General features: G+C 34.1%; 2 protein-coding genes across 2 annotated transcripts; both read right to left on the bottom strand.

Moving 5' to 3' along the window:
* Nucleotides 1-14466: 14466 nt before the first annotated feature.
* LOC106371833 (pentatricopeptide repeat-containing protein At1g31790) lies at nucleotides 14467-16126 on the bottom strand. The gene has a single exon (XM_013811940.3). The coding sequence runs from the start codon at nucleotides 15784-15786 to the stop codon at nucleotides 14599-14601; it is 1188 nt and encodes a 395-aa protein (XP_013667394.1). The 5' UTR covers nucleotides 15787-16126; the 3' UTR covers nucleotides 14467-14598.
* A 1000-nt stretch (nucleotides 16127-17126) lies between these two features.
* Nucleotides 17127-18411, bottom strand: LOC106382012 (acyl-CoA-binding protein-like). Its single transcript, XM_013822001.2, has 4 exons — nucleotides 18212-18411; nucleotides 17672-17789; nucleotides 17500-17562; nucleotides 17127-17383 (listed from the first exon to the last, which is right to left on the bottom strand). Exons 1-4 carry the CDS (start codon nucleotides 18221-18223, stop codon nucleotides 17298-17300), a joined length of 279 nt encoding a protein of 92 aa, XP_013677455.1. The 5' UTR covers nucleotides 18224-18411; the 3' UTR covers nucleotides 17127-17297.
* Between the last annotated feature and the right edge of the window lie 982 nt (nucleotides 18412-19393).

Here is a 19393-nt window from a genome sequence, read left to right as displayed (position 1 = left end):
TTCCTCTAGGCTAGCCATTGAACAGAACATGATATTTCACTGATGTTACGCACCGCATTATCCACTCAATCCATAAGCCTGAAAATCCCATTCTAACCAATCATAAGATTTACTCATGCCTGTCTTTATTGCCATCTTCCTATTTCTTCCGCCGAGATCTGTATGAAGAGCATGAAACAACTCATGTGCTATTAGTACATTATCAGATATTTGTCTTTCTGCAACAAAGGCTGGCTGGATTTCCGATATCCGGTCTTGTAGTATTTTCTTTAATCGCTGACATCAGACTTTAGATATTATCTTGTAGCTCACACTGCAAAGACTAATGGGTCGAAACTGAGACATTTCATTTGGATTGTCTTTCTTAGGAATGAGATAAATATTGGCATCATTGAGACCATTGGTCATAATACCCTCGAAGAGAAATTCATTAACCATACGGGTTAAGTCATCTTTCACAATATCCCATAATTTTTGATAGAACAGAGCTGTCAGGCCATCGGGTTTAGGTACTTTTTCTGGGTGCATTGCAAATAGAGCCAGCTTTACCTCCCATTCTGAAACAGGAGACGTAAGATCTGCATTGATTTGGTCAAACATTGATGTGGTGACATTGGCCAGGGCCTCCACAATCAGCTCCGGGTTGGAAGTTGCAAATAGGTCTCTAAAGTAATCAGTAGCGATGGTTACCAATTTTTCTTCATCCTCCACTAGATTCCCAGCAGAATCCAAAAGACCCGTAATTTTATTTTTGGCCCTTCTCTGTTTTTTAATAGCATGAAAAAAAATTGTGTTCAAATCCCCTTCTCTGAGTCAGAAAACTCTACTCTTTTGTTTCGTGAACCGTTCTTCAGCCTTAAGAGCTTCTGTAAGTTCCTTAAGCGCTGCTCCTATTTCTTCTCTGTGGCATCATCATCTGAGTAGAGATTATCCACCTTCGATTTAAGCTCTTCAATTTTTTTTGCAGCATTTAAGTCATTTTCTCTTTTCCATTGTCCTAGTGCTTTCCTACAGCTGGATATATGATCCATGATAGTTGTATTAGGAGAGAGCTCAGAAGAGTTCCAGCCATCTAAAATCACTTGTCTTATCTCTTCATTGTTCAGCCATCGCTTATCAAACTTGAATGTTTTCCTTTTTCTTGTTGGCTTGGTTGAGATATCTGCTAGTATCAGACGATGGTCCGAACCCCACATGCGAAGGTATTGTACTTGGCCAATGTGGTGGTTTCGCTTTATTTTTTATGGATGAATTTCAAATTGATATTTTGTTTTCGAATAATCGAATGATTGATGTAAAAGCAGTCATTAGTGGAATAAATGTCTATATGGCCTTCGTTTATGGGGACCCTGTTTTAGAAAAGAGAGATCAAGTTTGGGAACGTCTTACGCGTTTTTTGCCGCAACTAGAGATAGACTTTGGTTCATGATAGGAGATTTTAATGAAATAACGGGACACCATGAGAAAGAAGGAGGAAAACGACGATCTAATATATCATTTCTTTCATTTAACCAAATGATTTCAGATTATGGTATGCTTAAGTTTCCATGTACTGGGAACCAACTGTCATGGACCGGAAAACGATCCAATGGATATGTACAATGTCGTTTAGATCGTGCTGTTGGAAACGGGGATTGGCATGAAAAATTCCCACACACTATAATATGACCATAACTAAAAGAATCTCAGCCCTTTTCTTTTGAGGGTGGTTTATCTTTGAAATACAGATTTGAAAGTGCATTACTCCAAGGATAAATCTTCAATTTATTTCTCTAAAACTATCAATTTTGTATTATAATCCCCAAAATTAAGAAAATTAATTATACAATGATATAATTGAAAACATGCTGCTAATATAAGACCTCCAAGTCTATATCCAAATGAAAACATGCTGCTAATATAAGAATCATTATACATCGCTAGACGCTAGGCCAGATATGTCTTTGAAATACAGATTTGAAAGTGCATTACTCCAAGGAAAATCTTCAATTGTTTTTCTCTCTAAAACTATCAATTTTGTATTATAATCCCCAAAATTAATAAAATTAATTACAATGATATAAATGAAAACATGCTGCTAATATAAGACCTGCAAGTCTATATCCAAATGAAAACATGCTGCTAATATAAGAATCATTATACATCGCTTGACGCTAGGCCAGATATGTCTATATACCACCCAAATAATATGCGATCAGAAATTAAAAAAAAAAAACTTGAAGTAACATGTTTTTCTTAAGTAACATGTTTACAATAACTTGAAAAAAACAATAAAATGGTGAAAGCAATCAATAACATGTGAATATATAAATACTAGAATGCTTTCTCCATTTTTGTTATTCTTTTTAAAATCATAAATATATCACTTTTAAGATTATTCAGTATGATTTTACATTGCACCAATTAGAGATAAATTATGACATAATATATCAAGAATGCATGATAGAAGAGAAAAAGTAGTCGCACAGTATTTGAGTGTTCTTCTCTACAAGCATGAGCCTTATCTCATTAAACATTGTTACATTTGTTCCTTGCAATTTGCTTCAAAATTGCAAGCATGGTTATTTTAGCTAATGTGGATCTGGAAAGTATAGGAGACTCCATCCGTTCCGTGCTTAAGTTCATTATGATATATATCTGGCGATTTTACGGTATGAGTGCTTTTTGTTGAGATAAGCTTGAAATAACTTATTGTGCAAGTTACCTAATTCTATTGAGTTATAGAAATAGGAAAATATCTATTTGTGATTCCTAATGAGTTCGGGAAAGTTTGAGTTATATATAAGGAGATGCAAAGTGTGTTGCATAACTTATGAGTTGTGAGCTTTAGTTTTGAGGTTATTTTCTAAAGCAATAAGAGTTGAGTTCTTATTAATTGTGTGCGAAGCAATTCTGTGTGTGTGTGACCTAGGGTTCATTGTGTGTGTGACCTAAGGATAATCGTGTGTGACATCGGCTTGCTTCAATAAGTGGTATTAGAGCCACAGAAGAAGATATGGGAGATTTGATTCCGGTTACAGGGAGGAAAGAAGGCGGAGGTTCTTCGTCTATAAAGTGTCTGATGCTCACCTCAAGCAACTACACGGTATGGGCTATGAGAATGAAGATACTGTTGAAAGTGCATAAGGTTTGGGAGGTGATTGAGACAGAGTCTGCGGACGGTGATAAGAATGACATGGCTACGGCCTTGTTGTTTCAATCCATTCCTGAGGCTCTCATACTTGAAGTTGGAGAACTTGATACAGCAAAGAAAGTGTGGGATGCAATCAAATTAAGAAACATGGGAGCAGAGAGAGTAAACGATGCACGACTTAAAACATTGATGGCTAAGTTTGATCGGTTAAAGATGAAAGATTCCGACAACATTGATGATTTCGCTGGAAAACTTTCAGAGCTTTCATCAAAATCTGCGGCGCTCGGAGCTAATATTGAAGAACCAAAGCTAGTCCGAAAGTTTCTTAAGTGTCTCCCAAGGAAGAAATACATATAAATTGTGGCTTCATTGGAACAAGTGTTGGATCTAAACACTACGAGTTTTGAGGACATAATAGGTCATCTAAAAGCATACGAAGAGTGTGTGTCTGAAGAAGTAGAAGCTGAGGAAGAACAAGGGAAATTGATGTATACAAATACAGAGGGTCAAGGTAGTCAGTCTAACCGAAGCTATAATAGACGTGCGACTAACTACAATGAACAGCAAACCCGTGATTACAATAGAGAATACAGAGGCAGAGGTCGAGGAGGACGCTTCTATAACCAAGGGAGAGGTCGTGGAAGAAATTTTGATTACTCAAGAATCATGTGTTATCGTTGCGATAAGAATGGACACTTTGCTGCGGATTGTCCGGATCGCCTGCTAAAGCTTCAAGAAGCTCACGAAACATATAACACTGAGACACAAGATGCAGAGGAGCTGATGATGCTTGAAACCGTTTTCTTGAATGAAAAACACGTTGTGCCAGAAATATATGAGACAAACACTGGAGGAGAAAACATATGGTATCTTGACAACGGTGCGAGTAATCATATGACAGGAGATAAGAGATACTTCTCCTCAATCAATACTTCGATCACGGGAAATGTCAGATTTGGCGACGACTCACGTATTGATATAAAAGGCAAGGGGACAATATCATTCATTGATATGAATGGCGAATCAAGAAAGATGACAGAAGTGTATTACATTCCAGATTTAAAGAGTAACATAATCAGTCTAGGTCAAGCTACTGAAGATGGTTGCGACATACGGATGAGAGGAGAAGAACTAACAATGCATGACCAGAACGGGAAGTTACTTGCTACAGCAAACCGATCGAGAAATCGGCTTTATAAGGTTCGCATGGGATTAAAACAGGACACAAGTATACACTTAACTAGATCAAGCGAGTCAAGCAAGTGGCATGCAAGACTTGGGCATGTAAACCCTGAGACGATGAGAGCAATGATACAAAGAGAACTCGTGTTGGGGGTTCCGAGTATCAATATCGAGAAAGAGGTATGTGGATCATGTCTAAAAGGAAAACAAGCAAGGCAAGTGTTTCCTCAAGCAACGCAATACCGAGCAAATAAGAAGCTTCAGCTTTTACATGGGGATTTATGCGGTCCAATAACTCCAAGTACTCAAGGTGGTAAGAGATATATCTTCGTTGTCATTGATGACTACGTAAGGTATATGTGGACTATCGTGCTTGAGAAGAAAAGTGAAGCCTTCACGAAGTTTAAAAGGTTAAAGAGCTTAGTGGAACTTGAGGCTGGAGAGAAGATACAATCCTTCAGAACAGATAGAGGAGGAGAGTTTGCCTCCACTGAGTTCAATGTTTACTGCAAAAATGCGGGGATTAAGAGGCATCTTACAGCCCCGTACACACCACAGCAGAACGGCGTAGTCGAGAGGAGAAACAAAACCTTACTAGAGATGACAAGAAGCATTTTGAAACACATGGATGTGCCAAACTACTTCTGGGGAGAGGCAATTCTACATTCAACGTATCTCCTGAATAGAATTGCTACAAGAGCTCTATAAGATAGGACTCCATATGAGTTGTTTCATGAGAAGAAACCAAACATCAATCATCTCAGAATTTTTGGATGTATAAGATATGCGAAGATTGAGAAGACACAATTGAGAAAGCTTGACGATAGATCAAAGATGCTTGTGAACCTTGGAACGGAACCAGGATCAAAAGCTTATCGCCTATATTATCCACAAACTCGCAAGATAGTAGTAAGCCGAGATGTTGTTTTTGACGAGTTGAGAAGCTGGGATTGCAGTAAAAATGATCGTGAACAGAGACAAGATGAGAGTTTTAAACTTACACTTGGAACATATGGAAATCGTGGGCTCCAAGATAACTCCAGTACAGAGTGTATAGGCGAGATCAAGAGGATTGAAGAGGGTCAAACAGAGACTGTTGTAGACGAGCAGTACAGATCGTCTGAGCATGACGAACTAGAAACAGAGGAAGAAGAAGAAACTCATCCTGTCTTGAGGAGATCAGAACGTCAAAGCAACAAACCAAAGTATTTAGACGACTATATCTTGCTTGCGATAGAAGAAGGAGAAAAGCTCTTGCTATGCCTCAACAACGAGCCACTGAATTATGGAGAAGCAAGTGAATCAAGAGAATGGACATTAGCATGTGAAGATGAGATTGATTCTATTGAGAAAAATAATACATGGGAGCTAGTCGAACTCCCATATGGAATCAAGCCAATAGGTTTGAAGTGGGTCTTCAAGATCAAGAGAAACTCAGATGGGAGTATCAATACGTTCAAGGCTCGACTTGTTGTAAAAGGATATGTGCAGCAATATGGGATAGATTTCGATGAGGTCTTCGCACCGGTGGCTCGACTGGAAACAATCAGACTTCTCATCAATTTGGCAGCAGCTTATGGTTGGGAAGTGCATCACCTTGATGTAAAGACAGCATTCTTGCATGGTGAGCTTAAGGAAGTCGTGTATGTTTCACAGCCATAGGGGTTCGAGAAGAAAGGAGAAGAGCGTAAGGTGTACAAACTCAATAAAGCTTTATACGGACTGCGACAAGCGCCAAGGGCTTGGAACACAAAGTTAAACAATATTCTTCTTGAGATGGAGTTTAAAAATATACAAAGGAGCCATCTGTGTACCGAAAGATGATCAACGGACACCTTCTTCTAGTTGCTGTCTATGTAGACGATTTATTTGTTACAGGAACCAACAAAGGAATCATCGATGAGTTTAAGGCAATGATGGCCGCGAAGTTCGACATGAGTGATCTTGGAAGATTAACTTACTATCTAGGGATAGAATTATGTCAACATGGAGAAGGGATAACTTTGAATCAAAACCGATATGCACAAAAGATTTTACAAGAATCCGGGACGAGCCAATGCAATCTTGTGCATACACCGATGGAAGCTGGTGTGAAGCTGGAGCCAATGAAGAAAGACAAATTGACGCCACAGAGTTCAAAAAGAACGTTGGCTGCCTACGATATTTGCTTCACACACGTCCAGACATGGCCTATTGTGTCGGAGTGTTGAGTCGCTATATGCATAATCCAAAGGAGTCGCATGGTGCTGCAATGAAACAGTGTCTAAGGTATTTACAAGGCTCTACTAGTCTTGGCTTGAGGTGTCAAAGGATCACTTCGAAAGTACCAAGGCTTCTTGGATACAGTGATAGTAGTTTTAACAATGATCTTGATGATGGCAAGAGTACTACGGGTCACATCTTTTATCTTGGAGAGAGTCCAATTACTTGGTGTTCACAGAAACAAGATGTTGTTGTGCTCTCATCGTGTGAGGCAGAATTCATGGCGGGAATTGAAGCTGCAAGACAAGCGTTATGGCTGCAAGAGTTTCTAAGCGAGATCACCGGAGATCCTTGTGATAAGGTCACCATACGAATTGATAATCGGTCTGCTATTGCTTTGACCAAAAATCTTGTTTTTCATGGTAAGGAGTAAACATATACATTCTCGATATCACTTCATACGCGAATGTTTTGAGAGGAAGTTGATAGAAGTTGAGCATGTACCTGGCACTGAGCAAAAGGCGGACGTTCTAACCAAGGCGTTGGGAAAAATCAAGTTTCGAGAAATGAGAGACTTCATTGGCATGCAGGATTTGGAGAAAAGAGATTTCAAGCTTAAAAGGGAGAATGTTGAGATAAACTTGAAATAACTTATTGTGCAAGTTACCTAATTCTATTGAGTCATAGAAATAGGAAAATATATATTTGTGATTCCTAATGAGTTTAGGAAAGTTTGAGTTATATATAAAGAGATGCAAAATGTGTTGCATAACTTATGAGTTGTGAGCTTTAGTTTTGAGGTTATTTTCTAAAGCAATAAGAGTTGAGTTCTTATTAATTGTGTGCGACCCAATTTTGTGTGTGTGACCTAGAGTTCATTGTGTGTGTGACCTAAGGATAATCGTGTGTGACATCGGCTTGATACAATACTTTTTGTATCAGTTATTATATGTAGTTTTTTTCTTATTGAGTAGGTGGTCTCTAAACGTAGTCGATTGTGGCATGTCATCAGAAGATTAACCCATGCAAAATATACAAATATGAGAATGCAATACTAATAAAAATGAGTCTACTATATATTCTGTTCATCTTAAACATATTTAATGTAAATTCGTGTATTCTTTTGTATTATATTTGTTGACACACATAATAAAAGAATTATATCACAGACTTAACTTCTTTTCTCACAGAATTAACTTGCAGTAAACATCCTTTACCCAATATTTTATAATTATACTCTCGAATAAAGATGATTACATTCATGTATTCAAATCACTAACTATATAGCTTTTTGTTCCTTCCCTATGATCTTATTCGATTTTTGGAACTTTTAAATATTCTATTTTCACTCCTTTGGTGCCAATATAACTTTTTCATTTTTATATTTCCTTTATTAATGTTATACTATTCATAGATTTAGAAAATATGGACTAAATTTGACTGGTAAAATTGAGTACCAAATGGAATTAGAAGAAAAAGAGATGAGTACAATTTCCATAGAAGAAATATTTTTCCTGTAAAACCCTTCTTTCGGTTTCCAGCAAACAAATATAATCAATAAATTAGTTCTTTCTATTTTTAGTTAGTAAAAACAATAGAGAACACAGAGTAAATTAAAAATTTCTTTTTTGGTAAAAGTAAAATTAAATTTTGCTGGAATTAAACTCTATTTCGCTCAACCAGCCAAAGCCAGTAGAATCCGAAATGCTATAATATGCATGATCATTTGACCAAAGGAACTGCAAAACTTAGGAAGAGTAATATTTTAATTAATAAGTTCGATTCTAGGCAAACCTTTTTTTTTTTTTTCCGTCTGAATATTTTTATTAAAAGGCAGAAGCCCAAATGGGCAGAGCCCATACAACAAAAACAAACACATAAACCCCTAATAAAGAGGCCCAACAAACCAGAGCAGCCCTAGAAGCCCATCAAAATATCTCGTAAGACGCCAAGCGGCAAAACAAACAGAATGACAGGGCACGTGTTTATATCTCGGCTACGAGGAGCAACGTGTCGCCAATTCCTTCACCGCTTTCATCGATCCAAGAAATCAACGCCGGCGATACTCTCCGACAATTCACCGTAATCCACCGTGTTATCACCGAAGCCAAATCGGGAACACGATTCTTCACCAACGTTTCCGATTCCAAACTTCACCATCGATCCAAGCAAAGCAAATCGGCCATCAGAATCACCGGGCACTCAGCCACAAACACCGACAGAGCCCACATCCAACGACTGTATTGAACGTTTTGGGCTTTATCAGCAACACACCAACCCCGTTTAGAGAGAATCAATCGCATAAGCCGAGATCTCATCCAAACCCATAACCTTTGCCACAAAGCAAGCCTTTCATCAAGATCATCTTCCAATCAATCCCAAATTATCCGTCCAGATAAGAGATCAATCGGAGATCGTACGACGCGGGGAAGAGCCGGCGAGAAAGATGCTAAGGGAGTCACCTTCTCCCGGAAACAGAGCCGGCGAAGCCTACTTAAAAAGCAAGGCTTCCCAGAGACAACAGCTCAAAGAAAGAGAATCGAAACCGTCGCTAGAGCTCCGACGAAAGCTTCACCTCATCTCAGAGAAGAGAGAGAGAAGTCGCGGTCTCCAACCCCCAAACCTAATTAAAAGAGAAAACAACCTTCGGTCGCATAATATTCAATATTCATGGTGCATAATAGAATATATACATAGTAGCCGACAAAAGAAAAGAATATAGTAAAATGGAATAAGAAAAAGTCCGGTAAGACTAGTATAGTAAAAACTATTACTATAAACATAACATACGTGCTCAATGATTACTAGCGAGTTAGTTACCAAACATATTCTCTTGTGAGTGGAGGAAAATATTATGATATAATTTTTGATATCATTGTGAAGTTGACTATCTTAGCATATCATACCATTGTGGGAGTGCGATACACACACACATATAATAATTAACATAATAAAAATAATTCTAAGTTTTCAACTAGGATGATTTATAAGTAAAACTTTATCATTCGATGTATACACTTATGTTGTTTTTATCGCGAGTCGTCTCATGATGAACTATATAAATTCCAAATAGAGGAACCAGGTTAAAACATATATATATATATATATTTATATGGCCGTATAAATGAAAATGACGAGTCACTATTAGATAGAGTATATCGGTTTATTATGGTTAAGAGTTAATCATCTAGTTTAGGTTTCCTTTTGCTTATCCAGAGTATTTAAGGAATGCTGTAACAAATTTTACCTCTATTTACACATTCATTCATTTAGTTCAATAGTCAGTAGGCTGCTAAGCCTTCGTCCATGTGAACACATATGAATAGTTAGTTAACAGTGACAGCTGCCCCCAGTGGATTATTATAAATAGTAGTAATTGTGACCAAAGTCGTAACTATATGCTTGCTGTAACGGTTGTTGTCCCCACAAGACCTTGTCCACGATTTGAAACCCCTTTGTTTCTTGGGAAATTGGGCTTTATAACGATGAAAAGACGCTAATTAGCTAGATGTCCAATTTTCCTAGTACACTTATACACAACATAGCTTTTATATAGTAATGTTGTTTTATCCTTTCAAACAACCGGTGATACCTGCATGTAAAAAAACTGATAATTATTACTTGTCAAAAGTAACTCGTAACTCTTTAATATTCACATCTTTTTTTGTAACTTTTTTTTTTACTAACTTTCTCTATTTTTCATTTTATTTGGATTTAAGATTTATTTTTAATATAAAATTTATATTTAGGTTTAGGGTTTAGTGATTAAATTTAAAATTTATTTTTGAATATGAAATTTATATTTGGGTTTAGGGTTTAGTGATTAAGGTTTAGGGTTTAGTATTTGGAAAGAAGGTTGAAGTCAATATTAACTTCTTTCATGCAATCATAGTAATTTCATAATTTCATCAATTTGTATTATGCTATTTATTTTTGTTTCATTCTATTTGGGTTAAAGGTATATATTTTAATAACGCTTTATATCAAGTACTATTTGCATATTTTGATGTTTGGGTTATGGTTTAGTGATTAATGTTTTAGGTTTAGTTTATTGAACGTTTGAGTCGACGTTGGGGTAACCATTACCTCGTTCCCTCCAATTATAGTCATTTCAAAATTTGAACAATATGTACTATCGTATTTAGTTTGTTACTATTCTATTTTAATATTGTTTCATATTATGCATCATTTGCATAATTGATATGTGGGATAGGGTTTATATTTTCTTTTAAGGTTTAGTGATTAGTATATTTTCTTTTAAGGTTTAGTGATTAGTATATTGGGTTTAGTTTATAGAAAGTTTGGGTTGACGTTGGAGTAAGCATTACCTCTTTCCGTGCAACCATAGATATTTTAAAATTTGAACAATATGTACTATGATATTTCATTTTTTACTATTCTATTTTAATAGTGTTTTATATTATGTACTATTTGCATATTTTCATATTTGGATTATGATTTATATTTCATTTTATGGTTTAGTGATCAGTGTTTTGGGTTTAGTTTATAAAAATTTTGGGTTGACGTTGGGGTAAACATTATTTTTTTCTTTACAATTATAGACATTTCAAAATTTGAACAATATGTTCTGTGTTATTCCGTTTATTACTATTTTATTTTAATAATGCTTTATATTATGTTGTGTATAAATATGTGATTGTCAATACTACATTCTCTTGCAACTCGAAACCTTTTACATGCAGGGACAAAACCAGATGATTTGTGACTTAAATGTTTGACATTGCATTATGTCAATGTCATTGTCACTCATCTAATTTGTCTTTCAAATATGACTATTACACAAATAAACCTTTGTTTCTTTTTGCATAATTATTTTTTATTTTAGCATGTATAATTATACCTTACATTTTCATCTCTCACACGATTTAAGAGTCTTTTATTACCAAAAAATAAATAATTATCATTTGTAGAGTTCTTTTCTATTTCTTTATCTTGCATATTTATATTTTATTACGAGAAAAAAAAAACTGATTCTATCTCCCCAATGATTAAATGATCTATTTACATATTCCTGGTATTTTTACCATTTTTTACTATTTAACTTAATAGTTTTAATTTTATGTTGAGTTACTGTTTTTAACAATGCAATTTATTTCTCAATAAACATTGTGGTCATATTTATTTATGGTTGTTTTAAATATTTTTTAAATAATGTATAAACATTATAGCTAAAACTATTTTTCTAATATTACAAACTATGAAAAATATTACATGTGATTCTACAGCCGACAATTCTATCTACCTTATGAAGATGCACGCGTGACTGCATTACCTGAGCCGTCCTATGGTGATGCTGCAGATCTCTTGTAAGCATTTTCTCCATTAATTCGCATAATTCTGCCTTCTCTGATAATCAAAACCCAGACCTCCTAGTATACAAGCATTAATGAACATTTAGTCAAACCACTGGACCAAAGAAACTTCCAAAATCATATAGTGAAAACCATTTTTATTTCATATATATAATACAGTCAAAATAAATTCTAGATCCGCCACTCGTTAATTCTATTGAATGTATAATTGTGGATTAGAGTATCTGAGTGTGCCTATAACCTATAATATGTGGACCTAATCATTTGAAACAAACCGAACAACAAAAACAAAATAGAAAAAACCATTTTCAGTTGATTGGCTATAAGAGCATCTAAAAAAATCTATTTAAAGTTTAAAAGTGTTTTTATCCTTGACAAAAAAAGTGTTTTTATCCAAAATCAAACTTGAAATTTAACTTTAAAAATATATATATATTATACTATAATCCTTATATTCGTCATAATTATTTAAAATTCATAAAAACTTATAGATAATTAGCACATACAGTAGAACCTCTATAAATTAGTACTCGATAAATTAATAATTTATGTACATTAATAAATTTCGCCGGTCCCAATTTGAACCGGTTTAAAATTTGACACAAATCGATAAAATAATAAGATAATAATATTCTAAAAAATTCTATGTAAATATATGGTCCCATTTAAATTATAAATTAATAATTTATATGTATACATATTTTATATAAGTAAGAAACTATTATTATATTGTTTGTTTTATATTCATAATAAAATTATCTTTATATTTTTTTAACACTTAATATATTTTTTATGAGATTTAGTAATATTATATCTAAAACCACATTTAAGTTCTATGCAATATATATTATATACACCAAATAATATAATAAAATTAATATGAATGTCAAATTAAAAAAAATAACAACTAATATCTATGCATTAAAATCAAATATTTTTCTTATCTTAGAATAAATATATCTTAAAATAATAAATATAAATAAGGAAAATTTTATAAATTAATATCTCAAAAATTAATAAAATTTTAAATTCCCAACATTATTAATTTATAGAGGTTTTACTGTATATGAAAAGTATTACAGAAATATTAATAAATAAAATGCTGGGGAAATTTTATGTTTACAACTAAAGGAGTACACATGCAAATCACAAAGCAGACCACAAGCAAAACTATTATAAATCATTCCTCTACAAAAACAAGCTTGGACTCCACTTGATATAGAAGAAGACTCCGTCAGAATGGAAGTCTTCTAGCACATTATATTTTAGAAGACTTTGAAAGACTTCCCATAAGTCTTCCAAAGTCTGCTCCAGATCTAAAAAACATGTATATCAAACCCAGATCTGAAAAACCTAAATATCAAAAAACGTTCAAATGACTTAAAAACAGAAAAATGACTGGAAGATTAGATAGATCTACCCTTATAAAACACACAAAAATACATATCTAAAATTAATAGATCTATCTTTAAATGAGTGAAAGATGAGAACCATGTGATGAAAAACCTGCAAAACAAGATAAACTAGTGAGAAAGACATAAGACAAAAACAATAAATTGATATAAAATTTGGTGTTTATAAGTTCAAAGAGATTAGAGAGATGGTTGGAGAGTTTTAGAATGAGGAACATAACATTTTTGTTGCAGCCATTTGAGAGGAGGAGTGAGAATGTGTAAATTTTTCTTTATATATGGAGACAAAAATTCCAATAAGGTTAAATATTTTCGGTTCAGAAGACTTTCAAGTAAGTCTTCTAATAGAAGGTTTCCTAGACGACTTACTTGTAAGTCGCTCAGAAGACTTCAATATTTTTAGCGGGAAACTAAAATATTTTTAGCGGGAGTTAGAAGACTTTCAGAGAAATTTTCTAATCGCCAGACGACTTACATGTTAGTCTTGTAGATCCTAAACATAACCCCTAAACTAAATTAACTAACTAAACACTTCATAAAATCAAATTAAACTTAAAATGTGTTTACTATATACAGAAATAAACACATATAGGTAAAATTTTAATTTTTCAAAAAAACATTTAAGCTTTCTTAAATCTAACCCTAAGAATACATACAATACTATAACATATGTTGTCAAACCCTAAGCCAGAGAATATCATGATTAACTACTTTCACTATGTTGAAAACTATTCAATTTTATTATATCTTAATTTATATCACTTAAAAATGTTTATAATTACATGATTTTAATTTTTCACTTGTCAAAATATTTTTGAAAAATTTAAAAATTATTTTTAAGATCAACTATACCAGAAGACTTCCATGGACATCGTTTAGACGACGTACAGTATCTCAGAAGACTCAGAAGACTTTTCGGGACTATATCCGTAAAAATGAGTTCTGTTTTTTTTTTTTTTTGGTCACAAGGGGCTGAATGAAATTTCACAGAGCTTTTGGGTTACTTTTACATTTGATTCAAGTTTGGATACACTTTTGCAATCAAAGTCAAGTTTTAAATCATATTTGGCAAATTCCCCATAATTTTTTTTTGTACAATATTAATCAATTTTATATTTAATTTAATAAAAAATATAATATATGTTTAGATGAACCAACTAATTTTTCTAAAAATTCCAAAAATCATTGTAACGATGACACGTGGTCAAAAAAAAATGTTGCAATGTTATTCAATTAATATACAAGCTATATTTACATATCAAGCTCGTCAATTTCTTGTTTGACAAAAAAAAAAAAAAAAACTCGTCAATTTCTTTATCTAATGTTTGTTATTTATCTAAAGGTGGGCTTTCATTTGATAGAGAAGCTTGATGGCTTCAATATAACACCCATTCTGCATATAACCCGCAACCATAGCGTTCCAGCAACTAACATTCGTGTCATCCTCTCTACTCATGAACGCCTTCTCTGCATCTTTCACCTTCCCATACTTGCCATACATTTCAATTAACCGACATCGGATCAGACAATCCGAGTCAAACCCGAGCTTTATAGCATCTGCGTGCACTCCTCCACCGCTTCTCCCACCGTCACTGACCCATGTGCTTGCTTTCAAAACGCTAGAGAATACCAAAGCATTCTTCTGGACCCCGTGCTTACCCATTTCTATGAAATCGCGGATCACCTGTTGAAATTCCCCTTCTCTGTAGTCGTTACTAACCTTGGCTGCCCAAACAACGGTGTCAGCATTGGAGAGCTGGTGCAGCACAAGATTAGCGTCTTCCAAGCATCCGAACTCCCCGTAGAAGCGTATCAAGGAACCGGAGAGACATGAGTCTTCTTCCTCTATAAACCCTAGCTTCTGACAGAAGCCATGTAACTGTTGCCCTAAACCCAAATCTCTGATCATAGCAGACGCTTTTAGAACGCAGCCCATGATCCAAGGCGTGATCTTGGAAGCAGCGTTCTGGTGTTTCAACATAGAAACAAAGAGCAAAGCAGCTTCTTCAAAATCACCCATCTCAATATAGCCGAGGATAACGATAGCCCAGGAATGAAAATCTCTGTGAGGCATTCTATCGAACACCTGGCGTGCCGTATCAAGACGACCACATGACACGTGCAACAGGAGAAGACGGTTGAGGAACGTCGTTCTGGGTCTTACACTTGACTTCATGATATGAACTGTTAGTTCGTAAGCTCCACGCTGATCGCGTTCGCTGGTTGATTCCTTGGCAAGACAAGTGTATAGGTCTTCGTTACCAGGTAGAGACAGAGAGTCCATGATTCGGAGAATATCGGTAGTCGAGCAACGAGGAATTGGAATTTGAGGTCTGACTATCGGAATCTGGGGTTGAGGGACGACGACGGGTTCTGGGTTTTGGTGTTTGGGTCTCCTTAGGAGAAGCTGCACATCGAAGCTGGTCTGCACATTAATTCCGACGCTTTGTGTGGTGGAGATAAGATTGAAAGAAGGAATATAAGATGCCGGAGGTGGCGATAAAGCTAATTCCAGAGTTCTCATTCTGTAATTTCTTTAGTAGGTAGGAGGAAGAAGAAGACGAAGGTATTCGATCTAGGAATTTAATAGAATTTGATTGAATTAATAAATAAGAATTTTTGCAGTAGTTTAAAAGATTTGATGAGACTTTAATGCATTTATAATTTTCTTTTGTTTTCTTTTCTTATGGATTTTAATGGAATGTACATAAATTTAATAGAATATCACTTTCTCTAAAATATGTGAAACTTTTGAATCTTTGTATATTGAAAAGATAAAGAACATTATTTTAATCATAAAACTGAAAGGAAAATAACAATTACAACTACTATATATAGGTGAAGCAATCTAAAAACTTTATAAAAAAAAATACGAACTATTTTATATGGATTTGAGATTTTTTAATATAGGATTGACTAGAATATATAGAAGATGATCTAACAAAAACTCATTCAGAAAAACAATAGGTACTACTTTGTTAAGATTTTATGATATATTATTTATTAAAATATATTATCAACAACAATTTGAAATTTTGTAATTAGAATTTTTGATAATTACTATTTTGTAGAGATTTCAAAATACGGGTATATTATTTGTAGACGTTGCATAAAACTTTACATATTAAAATACTAGCACTTTGACGATGGGAAACATTTTTGTTATTTCAATTTTTTTCACTTTGTTCTCATTACGTAAGAAAAAAAAGAAGCATTAACGAATGTGAATATTTTGTTACTTTGATCGTCAACTACTTCATATCCAACAATATTTTGTGTTTTCTTACAATGATGACAAATCTCATCATAAAAGTAGGGAATTGGTTCTTCACATTTTTACTATATATTTTCCATTAAATTCCTTTGAAATGCCATTACTACAAAATCTACTGAATATTGAATAACACTAGAATTTAAAGTAATTAGAAAGGTGGTTACAAATTTTTAATCCAATAACACAAGAATTTGAAAGAATTAATGAAATCCGTAATTGAATAACAATATAATTTAATGGAAACTATAATTCATTCAAATTCATTCAAACATCTAAATCCAATACCCCCACCTAAATAAGCTACGCCGGTTCGGTTCAGCGTGCACTAATTTTATGTCCGTTTGTTTTGTAAGCTAACCGGCTCGATTAAGAAATGAATCTGATAAAAGCCCATAAATTGCTCAAAATTAGAGCCCATTAACATTGATTACAAATTTACAAATACATGAAAATGACGTGAAGCATAATTATCATACGCGCAGAGGTTGCGCCTGGACATCACTTACCTTTGTGGACTGAGGGCCGTGTGTTTTGTGTTTAACTGTTTATACATGTGTAAAATATTTCGAGGAGTTTGATTAACAGCGACATTAAAAGAGATAATGCGTACACGTTACTAAATTGCACAAATCACTTCAATTTTGCATCAAAAGATTCTTAACGCTAGAAAACACACAAGAAGTAAAGAACACGTCTTATGCTAAAAGTTATTTGAAGCTTAGATAGAATTACTGCATAAGAGCACTTAATAAATCACACCATCAAGCTGAAGCGGAGGAAGCCTCTGCTTCAAGGAGTTGCTTCACCTTAGTGATGTAGTCACTCATGGCTTCGTCCGTTGATTTCCCTGACATCCAAAACAATCACAAGTCAGATTCGGTTAAGTGATGGAACTTGGGACAAGAATCACCAGCTACATTGGTTCCAAGCAAACCAGTAGCAACTCAGTATGAAGCGGATTACCTTCAACGGCCTTCCAAGCGTCCCACTTGGCTCTTTCCTTCATGCTGAACATCCCAGGACGACCTTTGAATCAAACAAAAGAAGAGGTTGAACCAAGAAGCAAACCGCAGGATCTTAAAATGAAGCTTTCTTAAGGCGTGCAGAGAGAAAAAAAAAGGGTAATAATATTAACTGGTGGTCACTGGCCCAACGGTGGCTTGCTTGTAGAGACCGTAGAGGATGAGCAAGTCCTCGTTCGATGGGCTCGCGGTGAGCTTCTTGACTTTCTCAGCCTGCTCCTCAAATTCCTCCTACAGATTTATAAATCAACAGAAACAGATCTTAATTGTCTACAGCACCATCAAATCAAACTCAACAAAAGGCCTAAGCCTACTCAGATTGAATCTTTATTACACTATTCAAACCTAACACAAGCTTCGCAGGTGAGATGGATTACAAACTTGTCTGAATCATATATGAAATGATAAGTCATGAGAAACAATCTTAATTGCCTACAACACCATCATCAGACAACAGTAAGTGAAAAGACAACAAGGCATAAACCTAACTCAGATTCGAACTTTTATTACTCTATGCAAACCTAACACAAGCTTAACCGATGAGATCGATTACAAACTTGTCTAAATTATATATGAAATGATAAACGAAACATTTAGATCTGAATATAAACCGAAACAAAGAATTAAATAGGTCCATATGGATTTGATCCTACCTTCAAACCCATGATGATTAGACGTCAGAAGTTGAGATAAATTGCAGAGATAAAATCAGCGTAAGACGGAGAAGACGAGGACTACGCGTTTGTTATTTATACATCGGCGAGGCTCTCTGGCTCAAATATATTTTTAATTTCTGAAATAAAAGTGATATTAATTGTTTTTAGGATTAAAAAAAAAAAAAATCTTAAATATACACACGTGAACTCAGAGACACCTTGACTTAATCCCGTGGGCACAAGAAAGAGATTTTTTTTTAACCAAAAGAGATTTTATTGATTTCTTTGTACTTAAGACCTTATGTCATAAATTCACATCTTCCTGATTTTGGACTTTTGATATTTTATATTTTTCTAATAAATATTAAAACTATTTAAAAATAAAAAAAAACTAAGAAAATTACGGACAAAAACATATATAAATTTTTATTAACGGACTTTTATGATTAAGTTAAGGTTAAAAACTCAATTGTGTTCTACGGACCTCATAATACTCTAGGTGAATTCAGTTTAGGGCATCTCCGACTCATAACACTATTTTAGAGTCAAAAATATACTATTTTACTGCAGTTCTAGCACTAAATTTTTTTTTCTTCTCCAATCACAACACCAAACTTCACGCTAAAAGTGATTTTATAATATTATACTAGATGATAACTCGTGCGCATGCGCGGAGTGAGTTCTTTATATTAATGTTTGTTCATTAAATGGTTTTAACATTTTACAACACTACAACTTTTATCAATTGTAAAATGATGAATACAAATATTGGTCTCTTACATGAATCATCGTTGTTAAGAGTTAACGTATTACAACTCATTTTAATTATTTGTAAGAATTCATATGCACAAAAGGATAATTAAGTTTTGCGGCTGACGCAAATCATAAAAATCAGATAGACAACATCGATGGTAAAATAACGAAAGAAAATTAGGTTTTCTGCTCTCGATTTATTTACTATTGACTCGCTATAAGTGATTTCATTTTCTACATTTATAACATTGTGTTTTCGTTCTCGTTTTTGTTTTACTGACATCAGTTTTGTTTCTTTTTTTTTAACTTCATTTGGGAATTTGGTGAATTACATAAGCGTCAATTTAAAAAGATGGACATATGTAAAAATTAGCTTCATTCCAGATACACATCTAAGAATCAAATTTTTGAAAAAAAATCACTGAC

The sequence above is a fragment of the Brassica napus genome, chromosome C5 (assembly GCF_020379485.1).
Source record: "Brassica napus cultivar Da-Ae chromosome C5, Da-Ae, whole genome shotgun sequence".
NCBI classification, from domain to species: domain Eukaryota; kingdom Viridiplantae; phylum Streptophyta; class Magnoliopsida; order Brassicales; family Brassicaceae; genus Brassica; species Brassica napus.
Note: the sequence above shows the minus strand (reverse complement) of the source record. Positions and strands in the feature narration are given on the sequence as shown.

Coding starts and splice junctions, on each gene's coding strand:
- LOC106382012 (XM_013822001.2), bottom strand. Junction 17,563..17,671: donor CGTTGGGCCAGTGACCACCA/GTTAATATTATT, acceptor TTTGATTCAAAG/GTCGTCCTGGGATGTTCAGC. Junction 17,384..17,499: donor CGCTTGGAAGGCCGTTGAAG/GTAATCCGCTTC, acceptor TTTGGATGTCAG/GGAAATCAACGGACGAAGCC.
- LOC106371833 (XM_013811940.3), bottom strand. CDS start 15,786: ATGAGAACTCTGGAATTAGCTTTATCGCCACCTCCGGCATCTTATATT.